Genomic DNA, 19766 nt, shown 5'->3' on the forward strand with positions numbered 1-19766 from the left:
AAACAGTCTCTACTACGCAGAGCTAGATAGTGTAAGCTTAGTATAAGTTTATAGAGAATTCCCCTGCGGGGTACTTAGCACTATTAGCGATACAGCCGAAGGGTGGTTCAGGAGAGGCGGATGATCCAGTAGCGGGATACAGGGATCAGCGCAGCGAGGTTCCGTCAGCGAAGTAAGCTTGCAAGCATGGAAGCTTCAAGCAAGGTTAGCATCCAGATAAGGGTGTTTGAACGAACACATGTGAGTGAGAGCCGACGCCTTAAATAGCCATCTAGTCCGGCGCTGAGTGATGACAGCTCCAGTCTTAAAGGTGTATGCGCACCTTTCCAAAAGTAAATGGTAGGGCGCATACACTTGTGGAAAGTGTAATTTAGGGTACCAAAGGTACCGGAACATTACAATACCCCCCCTTTAAGGCCTGCTCCTGAAGGCCTCTGGAGCTGGTTTGTCTGGGTATCTCGCATGAAAATTGCGGATTAATCTAGGGGCATGTATGTCAGAGGTGTTTAGCCAGGTGTCGTCTTGGGGCCCATAGTTCTTCCATCTAACCAAGTACTGAAGTCTTCTTCTGTAGATACGAGAATCCAGAATCTCTTTTATCTCGTATTCTTCTCCACCTTCAACTTGTACAGGAGGGGGAGGTGGAATATTAGGCCTTATTCCTTGGTCCGGAACATGGGGTTTTAGTAGCGACACATGGAAAATGGGATGGATTTTTAGGTCCATTGGCAATGTAAGCTGCACTGCAGCTTTTCCAATAAGTTTCTTGATTGGGAAAGGTCCCAAGAACAGAAGTCCAAGCTTTTTGCTAGGGATCTTCAGTCTCAAGTTTTTTGTTGAGAGCCAAACGAGGTCCCCGATAGTATACTGTGGAGAAGGTCTTCTACGAAGATCATAGTACTTCTTTTGTTGACTGTGAGCGTGTGCAATGGTAGTATTTAGTAAACCCAGAGAATCCTTTATTTGGGAAAGATAGTCTGAGGCTACTGGGTTATTTGAAGGAAGGATGCGTGGAGGGAGAATAGAGGGATGGAACCCATAGTTCAAGTAGAACGGACTCTGCATGGTTGTACTGTGAGTTGCGTTGTTGTAGGCAAATTCTGCCAGGGGGAGAAGATCCAACCAATCATCCTGTTGGTAAGAAGTGTAACAACGTAAATACTGCTCGATGCATTGGTTGACTCTTTCAGTCTATCCGTTGTTCTGCGGATGGTAAGGAGAAGTGAGCTTCCGCTCAATCCGTAGTATGTGACATAGTTCTTGCCAGAATTTAGAAATAAATTGGGATCCACGGTCAGACAAAAGAGTTTTTGGGATACCATGTAATCTGAAGACATGTTTCATCAGGAGTTCTGCCGTTTGTTTTGGACGAAGGTAGTCTGCGAATAGCAATGAAATGTGCCATCTTTGTCAGATGGTCCACTGACACCAAGATGGTATTAAATCCTTTGGAAGGAGGCAATTCTACGATGAAGTCCAATGACAGAACCTCCCATGGAGTTTGGGGTATTGGTAGACTGCATAGCAGGCCGGATGGTCTCGTAGTGTCAATTTTGGACCTGGCACAGACATTGCATGAAGAGACGAATTTTTGTATAGATGTTTTCATGTCAGGCCACCAGAATTGCCGAGAAATCAAATTGAAAGTCTTTGTCATACCCATATGTCCTGCCATAGGCACATCATGCGATAATTCCAAGATCTTGGTGCGTAGGGTAGGTGGTATGTAAAGTTTGTCGTTGTAGTAGAGGAAGCCTTCTGCATCGGTATTTAGTTGTGGTGGGGGTGAATCCAACCTTATACCATGCAGAACCTCTTCCTTCAAGGAACGGACAACTCCAATAATGCGTTTGTGAGGTATTATAGGAACGGAAGGAATTTCAAAGTAATTTTCTTCAGTTAGTCGTGATAGTGCATCCGCCTTTTTGTTCTTATCTGCAGGTGTGTAGGTCACTAGGAAGCTAAACCTTAGAAAGAATAGTGACCATCGTACCTGTCGATGCGAGAGAGTTTTGCTAGTCTGAAGATATTGGAGGTTTTTATGGTCCGTGTATATAATTATTGGTAATTGGGTGCCTTCGAGTAAATGTCGCCAATTCTCCAGAGCCAATTTTATAGCAAGCAGTTCCTTCTCACCCACGGGGTAATTTATCTCGGGACTGCTCAGGGATTTAGAAAAAAAGGCGACTGGATGAAGTGGTGAAGTGGGGGTAGGTCGTTGGGAGAGTATTGCTCCTACTGCCAGGTTTGACGCATCTACCTCCAGAATGTATTGGAGGGATAGGTCTGGATGGCGTAATATGGGAGCGGAAGTAAACCTTGTCTTTAACAAGTGGAAAGCCTTATTTGCTTCTTCTGACCATTTAAATGGTATTTTTATGCTAGTGAGCTGTGTGAGGGGTCTCACAATAGCAGAAACGTTTTTTATGAACTTCCTGTAGAAATTTGAAAATCCCAGGAATCGCTGTAGCGCCTTGCGTGTAGTTGGTGTAGGCCAATCCTGAATGCAGGATATTTTACTCGTGTCCATCTCGATTCCTGTTTTGGATATGATGTAGCCTAGAAAGAGTACCTCATCTTTATGGAACAAGCATTTCTTCAGCTTCACATAAAGATTATGTGCAAGCAATCTCGATAATACAAGTCTTACATGTCTTATGTGTTCAGACAGGGTCCGTGAATATATAAGTATATCGTCCAGATATACCACAACACAGACATCTAGTAAGTCTTTAAAAATATTGTTTATAAATCGTTGGAAAACTGCAGGGGCATTGCATAGGCCGAATGGCATCACAAGATACTCGAACAATCCGTATCTAGTTCTGAACGCAGTCTTCCACTCGTGTCCATCACGGATTCAAATGAGATTGTATGCTCCTTTCAGGTCTAATTTTGAAAAATAGGTAGCTCCACGCACCTGCTCAATGAGCTCAGGGATAAGTGGTAGAGGATAGCGATCTTTTATTGTGATAGCATTCAATTTCCTGTAGTCGATGATAGGTCTGAGACTTGAATCTTTATTGCGAACAAAAAAGAGTCATGCTGCTGTGGAAGAAGTGGAAGGTCTAATAAAACCTTTTTCCAAGTTCTCATCCAAATAGGTTTTGAGATGGGCAAGTTCATCCTGTGAAAGAGGATAAACATGACCGAACGGCAACTTGCTATTTGGGAGTAGATCAATGCTACAATCATAGTCTCGATGAGGAGGTAATGCTTGAGCATTTTTCTCAAGAAAAACCTCAGAAAGATCCTGATAACATAGTGGTGCAATCTCATCTGTCACCACAGACAGAATCTTCCCGGAAAACGGGAGGTTACACGTTTCCTCGCAATAACAAGAAGGGAAGGTCAAGGACCGTTTCTTCCAATCTATGGTTGGTTGGTGTGTGTGCAACCAGGGAAGTCCCAACACAATGGGAAAGTGGGGTGATGGTATTAAATCGAAGGTAGAAGTCTCCCTATGAGACTCGTTAATAGTGACTAGAAGTGCTTGTGTCTGATCGGTGATCGGACCAGAGGATAAAGGAACACCGGTAATAAGACTTACTGAGCCAGGTTTGAGTTTAGAAATAATAGGAATTTTATTTAAAGCAGCAAAACATATATCCATATAATTTCCACAAGATCCTGTGTCAATCATGGCCTTAGTAGTAATCCTGTTCTGGTCCCACTGTAATGTCAAAAAAACAGAAATGTAGGGGTTAGTGAATGAAGTTGTCAATCCTCCTAGAGAGACATGTGAACACTCACCCTTCTTTTTGTTGACTAGGGGACAGACGTTTATCTTGTGATCCGGGGATGCACAGTACAAGCAGAGATTTTCATTTCGTCTTTTGGCTTTTTCCATAGTTGATAGCGGTGGGCGTATGGTTCCTATCTCCATAGGAACGGGGTCAACGGCCAGACTCCGAGAGGAAACGGATAATGGCATTCCCATCTTTTCAGCCTTTCTTTCTCGTAGTCTTCTATCTATGGTAATACTGAGTTGTATTAATGCATCCAGGGTTTTTGGCAGATCCGCTCGGGCGAGCTCGTCCTTAACGGCTTCTGATAGGCCAAGCCTAAATTGGGTTTTCAGAGATGCATCATTCCATTCTGAATCAAGGGTCCATCTCTTGAACTCTGCGACAAAGTCTTCCACAGGCCTCCTTCCTTGTTTCAAGGATCTTAACTGAAGATCAGCAGTACTCTGCCTATTGGGGTCATCATATAGGCTAGTGAGCTCTGCCAGGAACAAGGCATAGGAGTTGAGAAGCTGGTCGTTTTTCTCAAAAAGAGAATCTGCCCAGGCTCGAGGATCGCTTGATAGGTAAGAAATAATAGTACAAACCTTAATGTGATCAGTAAGGTAGGTACGAGGTTTTAGCAAAAAAAGTAACTCACATGCGTTTTTAAATTCGCAAAATGTTTTGCGATCGCCTGTAAATACCAAAGGGGGATTTATCTTGGGTTCAGGGGACTGAGCAGAGGTAAGTTGTGTCAGTCTAATTACCTGCTGCGACAGAGCCTGATTGTCTTCTTTTAATTCAGCAAGTGTGTGTATTAACGCAGATACTTGCTGTTTTAATTGTGTCACCTGAGTGGCTATTTCTGCTGAATCCATTTTTTAGGTTCGTTCAATCTGTAATGCTCCTGCGTTTCTTATATGGTGTGGATTTTCAGCTGCAGAAATAGTTCCACGTCAGTTGTCATGTAAGAGATATGCTGAGATACCATTCCCAACCTCAATGACTCATCATGTGTGGAAGGTCTTATTTCAGCCAGTAAATACACACAATTAGAAAGCTGGTTCCTAGAGTGACTTTATATATGTGGTAACACAATGATGAAGGTTTGAGGGATAGGTTGAGTGGAGGTGGTAGGTGATAGACACTTGAAGGTGAGACAGTAGCAGATGGATGCAGGAAGGTTTAACAATGTTGTATGATAGCAGATGATAGAATAGCAGGGGGACATACAAAAGAGATCAACCCAGTGCAGAAAAGTAGCAGTAGTCTCAAGAGCTAGCAATCTAGTTTATGCAGATGTGATAAACAGTCTCTACTATGCAGAGCTAGATAGTGTAAGCTTAGTATAAGTTTATAGAGAATTCCCCTGCGGGGTACTTAGCACTATTAGCGATACAGCCGAAGGGTGGTTCAGGAGAGGCGGATGATCCAGTAGCGGGATACAGGGATCAGCGCAGCAAGGTTCCGTCAGCGAAGTAAGCTTGCAAGCATGGAAGCTTCAAGCAAGGTTAGCATCCAGATAAGGGTGTTTGAACGAACACATGTGAGTGAGAGCCGACGCCTTAAATAGCCATCTAGTCCGGCGCTGAGTGATGACAGCTCCAGTCTTAAAGGTGTATGCGCACCTTTCCAAAAGTAAATGGTAGGGCGCATACACTTGTGGAAAGTGTAATTTAGGGTACCAAAGGTACCGGAACATTACAACTTGCAGTCAATGTCCTGGGTGTTATCAGAGTTCAGTTGATGAGCCAGGTGTTATGGGTTTTCAAACTTGACAGATGTTCCTGCCTTGATGGTACCATGAGAACTCCCCCACTGGTTAGTCATCTCCCTTTTTCTCTGGGATCAAAGGGGTGTTGACAGATGCCCATAACCAATAAAACAGAGTGTCCATAGGCTGCCTTGCAGTTTATGACAATATCAGGTCTCTCCTCTACAGACAGTTTTATACCACTATTCATATCTTCCAATATGTACCAGTTGCATTCTTGAAACTGATAAATTATTGTTCAGCATTGAATTTCGCGTGCAGGGATACTAAAGACAGGGTACAAAATGAGGTTGAAGGATTGTAAGAGGTGCATGAAAGTCAGCCAGCCCCCAGTTTGATGTACTCACCTTCCAGTCTGTCACCAACCAAATAAGACCTGTCTCTTGGTACAAAGAACAGGGGTTTAGTTGACACACATTTGCAAACGCATGTGAAAGCTGCAGAGCCACGTCACGGCACCCTGTTTAAATCTGCAGTCCTACACTCTTAATTTAGTGTCCTCACACTGGAGGCACATGGCCGCTAATGGGTGGATGGGGAACAGGTGAGAGGGAGACAGCCCAACCTCCCCCAACCCATCCCCATGCACGACTGGCTATTGTCTCAAAAAGTTCAAATAATTAGGTTAAAATATAACCATGGTGCAAACTGGAGAAGACCAGCTGAAAAGCATTACACCTCCATCCCCTTGGTGGATGCAGTGTATGGATAGGAAGGGATTTTATATATGGGGCATGGCCTGTAAAGCACACTGCCTTTGAAATCCCTTATTTCCTTTGGGACTTTATATGAGACAAGCAGGTCATGCTATTGGTCTCCATCCCTGTATACGGAAAACACTAGGGTCAAATCAAAAACTGCATCCACCAAAAAACGCACGAAAATCGCACGGTGGGACTTTAGATGAGGCACCAAGCTGTAAGCAAGGCGTCTCCATCCCTGGTTGCTTTAAACATATTGGACTAGGTGGGACTTTAGATGAGACCCAAGCTGGTGTTGCCCGGCGTCTCCATCCCTATAACAAAACACAAAATGAGGTTGAAGGATTGTAAGAGGTGCATGAAAGTCAGCCAGCCCCCAGTTTGATGTACTCACCTTCCAGTCTGTCACCAACCAAATAAGACCTGTCTCTTGGTACAAAGAACAGGGGTTTAGTTGACACACATTTGCAAACGCATGTGAAAGCTGCAGAGCCACGTCACGGCACCCTGTTTAAATCTGCAGTCCTACACTCTTAATTTAGTGTCCTCACACTGGAGGCACATGGCCGCTAATGGGTGGATGGGGAACAGGTGAGAGGGAGACAGCCCAACCTCCCCCAACCCATCCCCATGCACGACTGGCTATTGTCTCAAAAAGTTCAAATAATTAGGTTAAAATATAACCATGGTGCAAACTGGAGAAGACCAGCTGAAAAGCATTACACCTCCATCCCCTTGGTGGATGCAGTATATGGATAGGAAGGGATTTTATATATGGGGCATGGCCTGTAAAGCACACTGCCTTTGAAATCCCTTATTTCCTTTGGGACTTTATATGAGACAAGCAGGTCATGCTATTGGTCTCCATCCCTGTATACGGAAAACACTAGGGTCAAATCAAAAACTGCATCCACCAAAAAACGCACGAAAATCGCACGGTGGGACTTTAGATGAGGCACCAAGCTGTAAGCAAGGCGTCTCCATCCCTGGTTGCTTTAAACATATTGGACTAGGTGGGACTTTAGATGAGACCCAAGCTGGTGTTGCCCGGCGTCTCCATCCCTATAACAAAACACAAAATGAGGTTGAAGGATTGTAAGAGGTGCATGAAAGTCAGCCAGCCCCCAGTTGGGGGCTGGCTGACTTTCATGCACCTCTTACAATCCTTCAACCTCATTTTGTGTTTTGTTATAGGGATGGAGACGCCGGGCAACACCAGCTTGGGTCTCATCTAAAGTCCCACCTAGTCCAATATGTTTTAAACTAAAGACAGGGTAGCTCAGATAAACTTGTCACCCAGGGAATATCTGACAGTTATCTTCCTTTCTAAATGTGCTAGTGTGGTCATGTATGCCCTTATTTCGTTCAGTACGACATTTCTCATTCAAATATATACTTAATATTAATGTGTCATGTTCCTGTCTGAGTTTATGAATCATGTGTGGATTTGTTTAGTTTTGAATTTGGCAGAGCTCTCTGATTGCCCTTTACGATCCCTGTTAGTTCTGGGCATCCTTTTTGGCATGGTCATAGTTTTACGATAGGCCTGGACAGCAGAAACAGGCATCCTGCCAGGACTCAATTAGCTGTTTACAGCTCTGCATAGGCCCAAGCACTGGTTTCTGATGTCTCTGAGTTGAGATAACGGCTCTTTTGAAGTGTAAAACCTATGTATCCCATGAATTAAAGAAGGAGGGATGGGGTAATATCACTGTGGCAATGTATAACTGTTCTGCAAGACTGTCATGGCTTACCTATGAAAACTGAAAAACATGGCCGCTTGCTACAGCTTTTCATGTGTGCAGTACATGATATCATTACAGTCAGTGATAAGAAAACTCTCTTACGGTGATTGTCAGTGGGATGAATGAAAATTAGACTGGTGGTTAATGAAGAAAAGACCACTAATAATGGTGGCGAAGTGCCTCTTTACATTGATTGCCAATTGGAAGAATGTCCCTCTTACATTGTTGGTCAGTAGAGAAATGTTCCCTTACATTGCTGGTCTGTTTAGAATTGTCATCCTACATTCGTGGTCACTGAAGAAATGTCCTTTTACTTTGGTGGTCATTGGAGAAGTGAGTGCCCCCTTATATTAATGGTCAATTGAAAGAATATCCCTTAAATTTTTGGTCAGTTGAGACATGTCCTCTTATATGGTAGGTGTGAAGAATGCTGCTTACGTTGGTGGTCAGTGAGAAAATGCCTCCTTACAGACAGCTAAAAAGATCATTGGTGTCAGTAGTTACTTATGCCAGGAAGAGAAGTTCCACTGGTCCCACCTTACTGGCTCTGCTAAGTATTATTGGCCTCAGAACTATGCAGGAACCTTCAGGTTGGAGATCAATCCACACCTGCATAATGCTTAAAGCAGAAGGAAAGACATCACAAAAGCTTGCAAACGATGCTTCTCCTTTCCACTGATGTTCTCTGCTTACATTCTCTAACAAACCACTTTCTGAATGCTTGTTTTTTTTTTAGTTTTTCAAAGAGGAAAAGTGACTACAAAAGTCTGGATGATCTTTGCACTGTGCCGGTGCCGCAGTGGTGACATCAACCCACCAATGTCCATAGCTCACTGCATTTATGAGACATTGTCAGTCTGGAAAAGAATTCTGCACACCCACTGCAGAGAAAACTGGAGTTAACTGGAGCACCGCAGCTTTGTGACTGCCTAAATAAAAAACTTTAAAAAAATATTCATAGGGCAATTTATTGTAAAATGTAAGCAGAGATGATCAGAAAAATAGAGAATCATAATTTAACAGGCAAGCTAAATTGTTGGCTAGACCCATCCTCCATGCTGAGCCACTTTTTGCTGCGTGTGCATCCACCCTGGAACTGTGTAAAGGCAGCCCATAGAGGTAGATACAGATGCAACAGCTGCATGGATAAAGTCACATGTCATAATTTGACTTGCAAGAAGGAGATGGACCACAGATCCAAATGCAGACACTGTGCGTTAAAATCTATATACCCACTCCTGCCTACATGTAAAGTTTTGACATGTGCAGCCAATGCATCTGCATCCACAAGCTGCTCAGCATTGAGGACAGGTCTCAGTTCCCGTCTGAATGAGCCCCAAGGGAGAAACTATAGCGATTGGCTATAAAATCTATCCTGGGCAATGAGTTCTTTCCTCAAGCAGGCTTGGACAGGGGATGTCAGAGAAGTATTATAGATATAATTGTTCTCCATTATTATTATAAATGGCTGGATCAGTTGAATGTTCTTGTATATCTGTAAATACAATTATTTGATACCAGATGACTGATATCATGCTGGTTTAGTACAGAAAGCGGGGGGTGCACCAGAAAACAGTTGCACCCCTGTTATTGCAGAAACAAAGGTTCCCAGATAAAGAGTCATCTTTGGCTTTTGTGTTTTACTTAAAGTATTCCAAAAATCACATAGTGCCTTATACATTAATGTGTTCTTTTTAAGGTCCACCAATTAGCATCAGACCAGCACTGAAAGTTTGAATCCAATTAGTGGCTGTTGGGTAAACAATTCCATTCCCCAGGCTGGCCTTACAAACATTCACATATGGATTTGAAAAAAAAAATTAACAGGTTCCTCCAACCACGCTAAGCAGCATGGATGGACAAATCTCCCGCTGCGGCTATTGTATAGACAAACCATGCCTACATCTGATTGGACATAGATGCTGTTTGGCCGACAATTTTCTGGCCCAGCTCCCTTGATTTTTCAGTTGAGTTTTATCCCTGACAGGGCCAACCATGGAGTGAATTTCAGCCAGTTAATAGGAACCAGATGAAATATGTTCCATGTATGGCCAGTTTTAGTTATAAAACATTGATAAATAAGAAATATTCTGTTTGATCTGGTGATCCCTGGAAAAAAACAACAGGCTGCAGTTTTCAAAGGGCCATGAAAGTGATTGAATATCTCCAAGAATATGTCCACTTGCAGATTTTCTACAACTGTGTTTCATAAACAAACAATCATCAACCAATCTTGCCATGGATTAACCGGTTGCCGACCGCCGCACGATTATATACTGCGGCGGTCAACCCCGGCCAGGCAAAGTGACGTATATATACGTCACTTGCCTGTCACTTCCTTGTTCCTCATTCACAGGGAAGTCAGTGCATGTGACCGGCGGACCCGATGTCCGCCGGTCACTCGCCGATCGTCGGTGCAGAGGGAGAAAGTCAGGCGGCTGATGTAAACAAGCCTCCTGTCATTCTCAACTGTGTAGAAACAGTGATCATACGGTTCTACTATGTAGGACCGTTGATCACTGTTCCTACACTAGTAGCCACAGCCAATCACAGTAAAAAGCACGTCCCTAGGGACACACTTAACTCCTCCTTCCCCAATAAAGTTAACCCCTTCCCTGCCAGTGTCATTTTGCAGTAACAGTGCATATGTATAGCACTGATTACTGCAGTAATGTCACTGGTAACCCCAAAAGTGTCAAAAATGTCAGTCAAGGTTCCGATCTGTCCGCCGCAATGTCGCAGTACCGCAAAAAAAATCGCAGATCGCCGCCATTACGTGTTAAAAAAAAACACCAAAAATGACAGAAATCTTTCCCTTAGTTAGTAAACGCAATAACTTTTGCGCAAACCAATCAAAATACGCTTTTTACGATTGTTTTTACCAAACATATGTAGCAGAAAACAAATTGGCCAAAAATGTTAAAAAATTTTGATTTTTACATTTTTTTGGGGGGGGAATTTCATATAAAAAAATGTTAAAAATATTGTTATTTTTGCAAAATTTACGCTCTTTTTTGTTTATAGCGCAAAAAGTAAAAATTTAGGTACAGCGTCGCACGACCGCGCAATTGTCCGTTAAAGTCACGCAGTAAAAAATCGCAAAAAACCCTCTGGTCAGGAAGGGGGTAAAATCTTCGGGGGCTTAAGTGGGTAGACAAAGGTTGCATAGAATCCAATCCTTCATCCACATAAATATTCATGCTTGTATTCCGAGGGGCATTATTGTTCATGTTTGTTTCACATTTAGGCTAGTCGTGGGCATTTGTCATTTTGTATTGCAATATGCAATATCATCTTACTAACTGATCCGTGACTGCTTCCCCTCTCTACCAATCTCTTCACTGTCTTCCCCTACCCCATTATATAAAATTCAAAATACTAACCACAACATACAAGGCCATCCACAACTTCACCCCCAGCTACATCACCAACCTCATCTGCAGATATCGCCCTAATCACCCTCTCCACTCCTCCCAAGACCTCCTGCTCTCTAGTTCCCTTGTTACCTCCTCCCATGCTCACCTCCAGGATTTCTCCAGAGCCTCTCCCCTCCTCTGAAACTCCCTGCCCCTGTATGCCCGGTCAGCTCCTACCCTGCCCGCCTTTAGGTGATCCTTGAAAACACACTTATTCAGGGAAGCCTCGCCCACCTCCACCTAACTGTACTTGAGTCCCTTCCATCAGATCATCCCCTGCAGCCACTACCTTTTGTATCACCTCCCCCTCACTTTAGATTGTAAGCTCCATGACCAGGGCCCTCCTATTCCTTCTGTATTGAACTGTATAGTAGATTGTGCTGTCCCCCTTTTTATTGTAAAGCGCTGAGTAAACTGCTGGAGCTATATAAATCTTGTATAATAATAATATCTGTCCATGGTTGGATGCCTATAGTTCTAGACAGACAGATAACAGAAAGGAGGGCAGACAGCAGATAGTAAAAGCACTGAGCGGTCTGCACCGACTCATATCCAGTTTTACAGAGGATGTCACCAGTACATTTTGTGTTTATTGCCCCTGTCTGCAATTTGTTTGATCTTGTGGTCTGGTATTATTGTGTACAGTATACCGCTATGCCTGGGAGAAGGGAACACAGGTGCCCCTCTCTGGCCCATACCATACCAATAAAATTCAACAGGATGTAAATCACGCTCATAAAACAACTATACATAGAAACGACTATACAGTGGATGCCCATTTTAGACTAAGCTTGTTACACTTCATATAAATAGATCCAGTACAGGGATGACAACAACTCCATGTTTAAAAGGCTCTTAAAGGTACATTCCGGCCAGAACTGAAAACTGTGGGAGGGAGCCTACCCACTCATGGCTTCAGTTTTTCATTCATGGGTTGCTGTCGTCCACCAATCCAATACACATTTTTTCCTTCTATTGGTAATCTTGGAACCCCAGGTTGTAATGCAGGAGAGACATTCCCAAGCACACCCACTGCAGACTTCTTGCTGTATGTCACAGAAAGCCTGATACAAAAAAAAAAATCAACACTAAAAACCATTAGACTTCTTAACGTAATCATTTACTGTGCATATACACAAATTCTTCATTCTTTTCTAGCTGCCAGTGTTGCAATGTTCGCTACATTCATGCAGACTTGAAAAAAATTAAAATCATTTAAAAGAGTTTTTTCTTTTCGGACCTGAATACAGGTGCATTGTTTGCAAAAGGGTGCGTAAACATGCGCTGCATTCAGATCCATAGACAAAAATCTAAAAATCTGTGTTTGAGGACATGCATTTTATGTGTTTAGGGGTGCACATGCGTGTACACTGCATGCACGCATGTAAAATGCATGTATACACATATAACAGATTAAAAAAAAAAAAAAAAAATCAGGATGGATAACTTTATGCACTTGTAGATGTACAAGCAAGTATATTACTGATCATTTACACATGAACTTTTGTACCAGAATTATCTTGCCTATAATGATCTGAAACATTTTTTACAGCTGTTTGAATATGACCTTATGTGTATGTGCTCATATATATACTTGCATATACGTGCATATTCACCAAAATGACCGCACTCAAACATAAAATATTCAATTTTTTTTTTTTTAAAGATCTGAACACATCATTGCATTACTGATTTTCATGCAGCTGTGTGTTTTGTCCCGTAGACATAAACCAATCTGTGTTTTCGATCCATAAAATATAAAATTGTCTACAAATGCAGCATTTTTTTCACCTGTGTGCAAGAGGCCTTCCTTACAGCCAATAATCAGATTCAAACCTGCCTTGGAACTCTGAATGGATGAAGGAAGCAAAAAGAGAGGAAGTTACACAGCCATGCATTTCTATATTTTACAGATGTCACCAGAACAGGAGGCAAGGGGAACATTACAATGGGGACACCTGTTCTGGTGACAGTTTAGGATTTCCCTTCACTTTGGAGAGATTTCCTCTCACTTGCTGTGTCTTAAAGACAGTGAGGGAGTTATAGAATGTCAAACTAAAAATAATCTGTTATTATCCCTTTTAATGAAATCAAAGAAATACTGACTCCAAGCCTGGCTTACAAATCAAAGCAACTAAGACTCCAATCACACATGATCTCGGGTGGAATCGCCACAATTCCGCCCCGCGATTTTAAATGACTGCAAAAAGAGGGATGCATTTGCAGGACAAGTGTCGCCCAAAAGAACTCCCACGATTTTGTTTGCACAATTTTGCTGTGATTTGTCGTGCAGAAAATTTGATTGGGGTGTCATCGGAAGTAATAGCATCGCAAACGCTATGCGCCCATTTGAAATTTGAAATCGCGAGGCAGAATCACAGCTATTCCACACGCGATACTTCGGATCATTCGTAACTTCGGATGCATTCGTATTGGTTCCATTCTATTTGTTTAGATGTGGCATTCGTTACTTCGGATCATTCGTAACTTCGGATGCATTCGTATTCATTCCGTTCTATTTGTTTAGATACAGCATTCGTTATTCATCATTCAGGCATTGGTGGTTGTATTCGTAATCAACAAATCAAACGAAATAGTGCCACCGGCCCACCACACCCTGTCTGGATAGAATGCAGTCTGACACAGAAAAACACACAAGGGAATAAGGGACAAGCTCATTGGTCAGAGATAACACACTAACACTGCCCATCCAAAAATCGAATAAATCTGAATATATGTGTAGCGGGGTTAAATATGCCTAAAGATACTGTTGATATGTGAGAAGGAATTAGGCTCCCTCTAGTGGTAGCTGCATGGAATTTCCCAGGCTGTGATTTCCTTTTTGGCATGATGAAAAGACTACATCTCCCAGTGTGCATTGTAAGATCCAGGGTGCACGGCTGCACCGCACAGCTTTCTGGGGGAAGTTATTTAAAGGAAGGGAGGAGCCAAGCTCAGCCCTTCTGCGCTGGACTCCGAGGAACTAAGAAGCTGGAGCTGAGGACTGATGCTGGATATTAGGCCAAAGCCTCTAAGCCTGGAGTGACGACGCTGAACCGTCCCATCTCAAGCACGAGACACATTCCCGGAGCTCCTTACCGCTGTTGGCAGAGACCGGAGCCATCCACCAGAAAGACCGCGCGAGGCCGATATCGAGCCAAAGGACTGAGATCGCAGTGGAGCGCGCGCAAGGGAAACTCCTGTGGTGAGAGGGCACTTGCCCAAAAAGACTGACTTTGTCTCTCTGAAGAAGTGGTTTTACTTGCATATAGCGATAGCGCAATAGAAGGTGATATACCCCGGGGTAGATTAGAATATCACTTCAGGACACTCTTAGACAATCAATAATAACGTTAAAGGAGCCGCCAGAGGCCTACCTCACTCACGGAAGTTACCGCTCAGCTACACAGACACCCTGCAGTGACAATCAACAGTCCACTGTTCTTTTTTTTCTCTCTCTTGATCTTCATTCCTAATTTGGATTATAAATGAGCTCTCTTCAATAACTTTGGCTAGCGAAGACTCAAGACGAAGAAGGAAGAGGACTTTGGGGGGAGGGACTCAGATAGGCCTACTTATCTGGTACTGTGTCTAGCATCAATGAGGGAGTAGTGTGGGGTATTTCTTTTATCTTTTAAAGCTGATTTAAGTGACCCATTTTTAAGGAACTGTGTTTTATTGTATCTCCCTTGTTCAATTTGATATACAGTAAATTAAGCTTTGGTTAATTACAATTCTGTGTGCTGTCCTATTGTGTCAACCTGAAGGACTACCACCAAGAAGGTAATAATTTACTGTTGCATATTGAAGTACTGTATTCCAACCTGTGTGTCCATTTGATAGTCCAGTCCTATTCTGGGTCAGTTGTGCCTGAGGAGGGATCGAGCCAGTTCTATAGGGTTGTTAGGCAGGGTGTAGACCCAATAACATAATCAGCAGCTCCTGCGGGGGTGGTGCTACATATACAAAAGAAATACTGGTACGAATGCATTCATCAATTATTTCTTTATATTCAGCAATAATGAAGTCAGAAAGAAGGAAAAGATGAAAACTAAATTATCCGAAATTAATTGATTCGTTAAAACTTTTGTGTTCTTTCGGATTTTTGTTCTTTCAGACTTTCTTTTTTTTGACAAATGTGTATGAAAACGAATTGTCACAAAGAGTCTTTTGTTCATTCGGATGCTCCCAAATGAACTAATATGCAGAATTTCCTCCGAAAAGTAATTTGCAATGAAACTAATTGCACAAGTCTAAAAACCACTCATTATCAGTTAACTGACCCTGTTTACTTTTACAAGATTTACTCTATGTCATGCTGTGCATTGATGGGGTTTTTTTTTTTTTTTTGTTTTTTTGCATTAACAGGAGATTTGTGACAACCCTCAATTCATTGTGGATGGAGCCACCCGGGGAGACATCTGTCAGGGAGCCCTAGGTAAGTACCACAGTGACACCTCACATAACATATGGAAATAGCAGACAATCAAGAGGCAATATCATTCTTACTAATTGATCCTGAAAGGATAAATTACTACAATTTCAATAGGCTTATTTAACAAAGTAGGGCAAAGATCTATGGTGAGATGGAAAGTGTATTGACCCTGTAATACCAGCCTAAAGGAGAAGTACAGCCAAAGCTTGTTTGGCTGTACATCTCCTATGGATCCATAGGATCCCTTGGATCCTATTTTCAGCAGAGTAGAAACAAATTGCTCTCAAAGAGTGATCTGATAACGGTGCCACATCCCTTAATTGGTAGAAAAGAAAGATTTTCCACTTGTTGTGGGACTTTTAAGGCACTCCATAAATTACAAAAATAGTATTGAAAAAAAGTACATTTTTATTGAATAAATAAATATTTCACAAATGTTGATATTTATTCAATAAAAATTTACTTTTTTCAATACTATTTTTGTAATTCATGTGAGTGCCTTAAAAGTCCCACAAATAGGGGAAAATCTTTATTTTCTATTTTCAGCAGACAGCGGGCTAAAGTCCACTGTCTGCTGACGTCACAGAGCCGGTCAAGGCTCGGGCAAGATCCCAACTATATGGTCGTAATTCGCTCAGGACTGGACTGGCACCTGGCTCAGCCTCTCAGCCAGCCACTGAGAACCTGAGACGGCCGCTCCTGCCCCCTCACAGCCCAGCACTCCAGTGAGCGAGGAGGAGGCAGAGCAGAGAGCGGTGACTGACAGTCAGCAGCTCTCTCCTAGAGCTGTGAGAACAGAGCGATTGGCAGTGTTTGATCGCTCGGTTCTCAGTGTAGAGGCACCGGTGGACAGATGCTGTATACACCTAGGTAAGTATAAATGTGCAATAACCCTGATTCCCATACTTCTCTTTGAAAGTGAAAAAATAATCAATAGACATCCATTACCTAATGGTCCTGTAATCTTTTTTTTCCAGGAAACTGTTTCCTGTTTTTTTTTTCTGCTTCCTTATAATTTCCTCCTGAACCTCTTCTTTTCCATCTCACTTCTGTTTGTTTGGAACAAGCTCTATGTTTGTTTGCTCTATGCACACTACAAATCTCATTGTCAATAGCCCTTAGTCCATTTTGGGAGCCAGCAAAAAAGGCTGGCTACGTTCCCACAACAAGTTTGGCTACGTTCCTACATGAAGAATGAATGTATCCACTTTCTAAAAGGAAACTGGATGACAGAAGCAAAAAATAGAAAATAAATCATTTGGAGAATTGAAGGAGGCTGAGGACATTTAAAGGTTCTTATTTGAATTATGAACAAATGCTTGAAGTGTATGCATTGAAAATAGGCGGTTGGGTCGTGTTTTTAATGCTTCCCAAACACTTATCAATGCCACACAGAATTGGCACAAAGGGAGCAGATGGAGGTGTTCACACTGAAGCATTAGCATTGCTTCCCATTGCTGGGAGGCAAAAATAATGCTGCCTGAAGATTTTTGCAGGTGATAAGGTTTTGCAACTGCCTCCGTTCATTTCTATTGAAAGGCACCACAACCGCACCTTAAATGCACTGTAAATGAGCATCCACCAACAACTATGTATTTTAAAGGTCTAACCGAATAGGTATAATTTAAAAGGATTATTTTGGTAAAATCTCACATTACAAATGTTTTACAATCAGATACATATATAGATTGTTTTATGTATAGTAATAGATCCATATATAGATTGTTTTATGTATAGTAATATATCCATATATAGATTGTTTTATGTATAGTAATAGATCCATATATAGATTGTTTTATGTATAGTAATAGATCCATATATAGATTGTTTTATGTATAGTAATAGATCCATATATAGATTGTTTTATGTATAGTAATAGATGCATATATAGATTGTTTTATGTATAGTAATAGATCCATATATAGATTGTTTTATGTATAGTAATAGATCAATATATAGATTGTTTTATGTATAGTAATAGATCCATATATAGATTGTTTTATGTATAGTAATAGATGCATATATAGATTGTTTTATGTATAGTAATAGATCCATATATAGATTGTTTATGTATAGTAATAGATGCATATATAGATTGTTTTATATATAGTAATAGATCCATATATAGATTGTTTTATGTTCATATAATGATTGCTAAAAAATGTCCCAGCATGGGCAAAGTATGGGTTCACTATACAGTAATAATAATAATAAAAATCACAGCATAGACTTTGCTGTCTGACTTGTTGCAGTGAAGTGGAACATTCAGGAACACATCATCCAGGTTACTCACAAACCAAACACAGCAGAGTGAGGTGGAGATTCTCTTCTTGTTTAATAAAGGTGTATATTAGAATTAGAATATAGTTCAGATTATGAGCATTCCTGCAGGACGGCGGTACAGTCAGCACATGTTGTGCTACAGTGGACACAGACAAAGGGGCTGTGTATATCAAACCAGCCAACAAGCAGCTGTACAGGGCCCTGGTTAGGAGGCATTCACATTTTTACAAATGTTTGTAGCTGCTATCATTTAGACCAGGGGAATAACTATTGCCCCATTATTGGTGTCAGTTGGAATAATAAATGACCCCCTGTTGGTGTCAGTGAGAGTTACTATTGCCCCATCATTGGTGTCAGTGGGAATAACTATTGCTCTGTCATTGGTGTCAGTGGAATTAAAAAAAGGCCCTATTGTGGGTGTCAGTTGGAGTATCTATTGCCTCATCATTGGCGATCATTTGTGTCAATGGGAGTTATAAATGCCCCATTGTTGGTGTCAGTGGGAGTAACTATTTCCCCATCATTTGTGTCAATGGGAGTTATAAATGCCCCATTGTTGGTGTCAGTGGGAGTAACTATTGCCTCGTCATTGGTGATCATTAGTGTCAGTGGGATTAATAAATGCCCCATTGTTGGTGTCATTGGGAGAAACTTTTGCCCCCTTCTTGGTGTCAGTGGGAGTTATAAGGGCCCCATCATTGGTGTCTGTGGGTGGTATAAGTACCCCATTGTTGGTGTCAGCGGGAGTAACTATTGCCCCATTATTTGTATCAATGGGAGATATAAATCCACCATTGTTGGTGTGAGTGGGAGTAACTATTGCCTCATCATTGGGTAACATTGGTGTCAGTGTGATTAATAAATGCCTCATTGTTGGTGTCACTGGGAGTAACTATTGCCCCAACATTGGTGTCAATAGGAGATATGAATGCCTCATCACTGTGTCGAGAAAATGGGAGAAATTTTTGCCAGAAGAAATATGTAAAGCCCCATGTCCTCCTAGCAAATTTTTGTTTTGCTTTAGGGTGAAAATGGGACTAAACCCATCAATTTAAGTTTATCAAAACAATTTTATTCAAGGCATGCTGCGAATGATAACTGTTACAATTGCTTGGGCTCTTACCAAATTGTCAAGACATCAAATGGCTGATGTCATGACTGATCACATGTGCAGCATCATGGCAACTGCAGATCAAATAGAGACTAAAGCTGGGTTCTTTGGAATGGTCCTGCTGAAAAACCATCATTGGTTCAGCCACTACAGTGCAGATCAGTGTATTCTGGCAAGTGGGGTAAGTCGCAGCTGTCAGAATACAATAGCTCAGCGGGCATAATCCCTGCATCATTTGTGTGGATGCAGAAATCTGTGAGGTTTTTTTTGTTCCCACTGGTTGAATAAAAAAAAAATTGCCTGTTTACCTCGCTTAAGATGGCAACTTCCTTGGCTGTTAAGGATAGGAGGGTTTATGTCTGCTTTAATATTGCAATAATAAATACAAATATGTGCTATAAACACACTAGACTTTTATATGACAACCATTTCATCTACAGAGCATCCCCTTAAAATTCACTCACTGTATATGTGAGAATTAGTTAAAATCCGCTCCATTGATTTATTTTTGGGCAGTAGAGATGCATAAATAGTACAAAGCATTAATATGTCTTTTATAGGGACACTGTCAGC

General features: G+C 41.7%; 1 protein-coding gene across 1 annotated transcript in view; it reads left to right on the top strand.

The window, feature by feature from the left end:
• The window catches only part of LOC309551061 (calpain-8-like), a 113433-nt gene that overhangs the window by 11545 nt on the left and 82122 nt on the right, over positions 1-19766 (top strand). Inside the window, exon 2 of the mRNA XM_082251503.1 lies at positions 15733-15802. Coding sequence (XP_082107629.1) covers positions 15733-15802 — 70 coding nt within the window. The remainder of the gene's footprint in view (positions 1-15732; positions 15803-19766) is intronic.

The sequence above is a fragment of the Pelophylax lessonae genome (genome assembly GCF_965119305.1).
Source record: "Pelophylax lessonae genome assembly, chromosome: 3".
Lineage (NCBI taxonomy): Eukaryota > Metazoa > Chordata > Amphibia > Anura > Ranidae > Pelophylax > Pelophylax lessonae.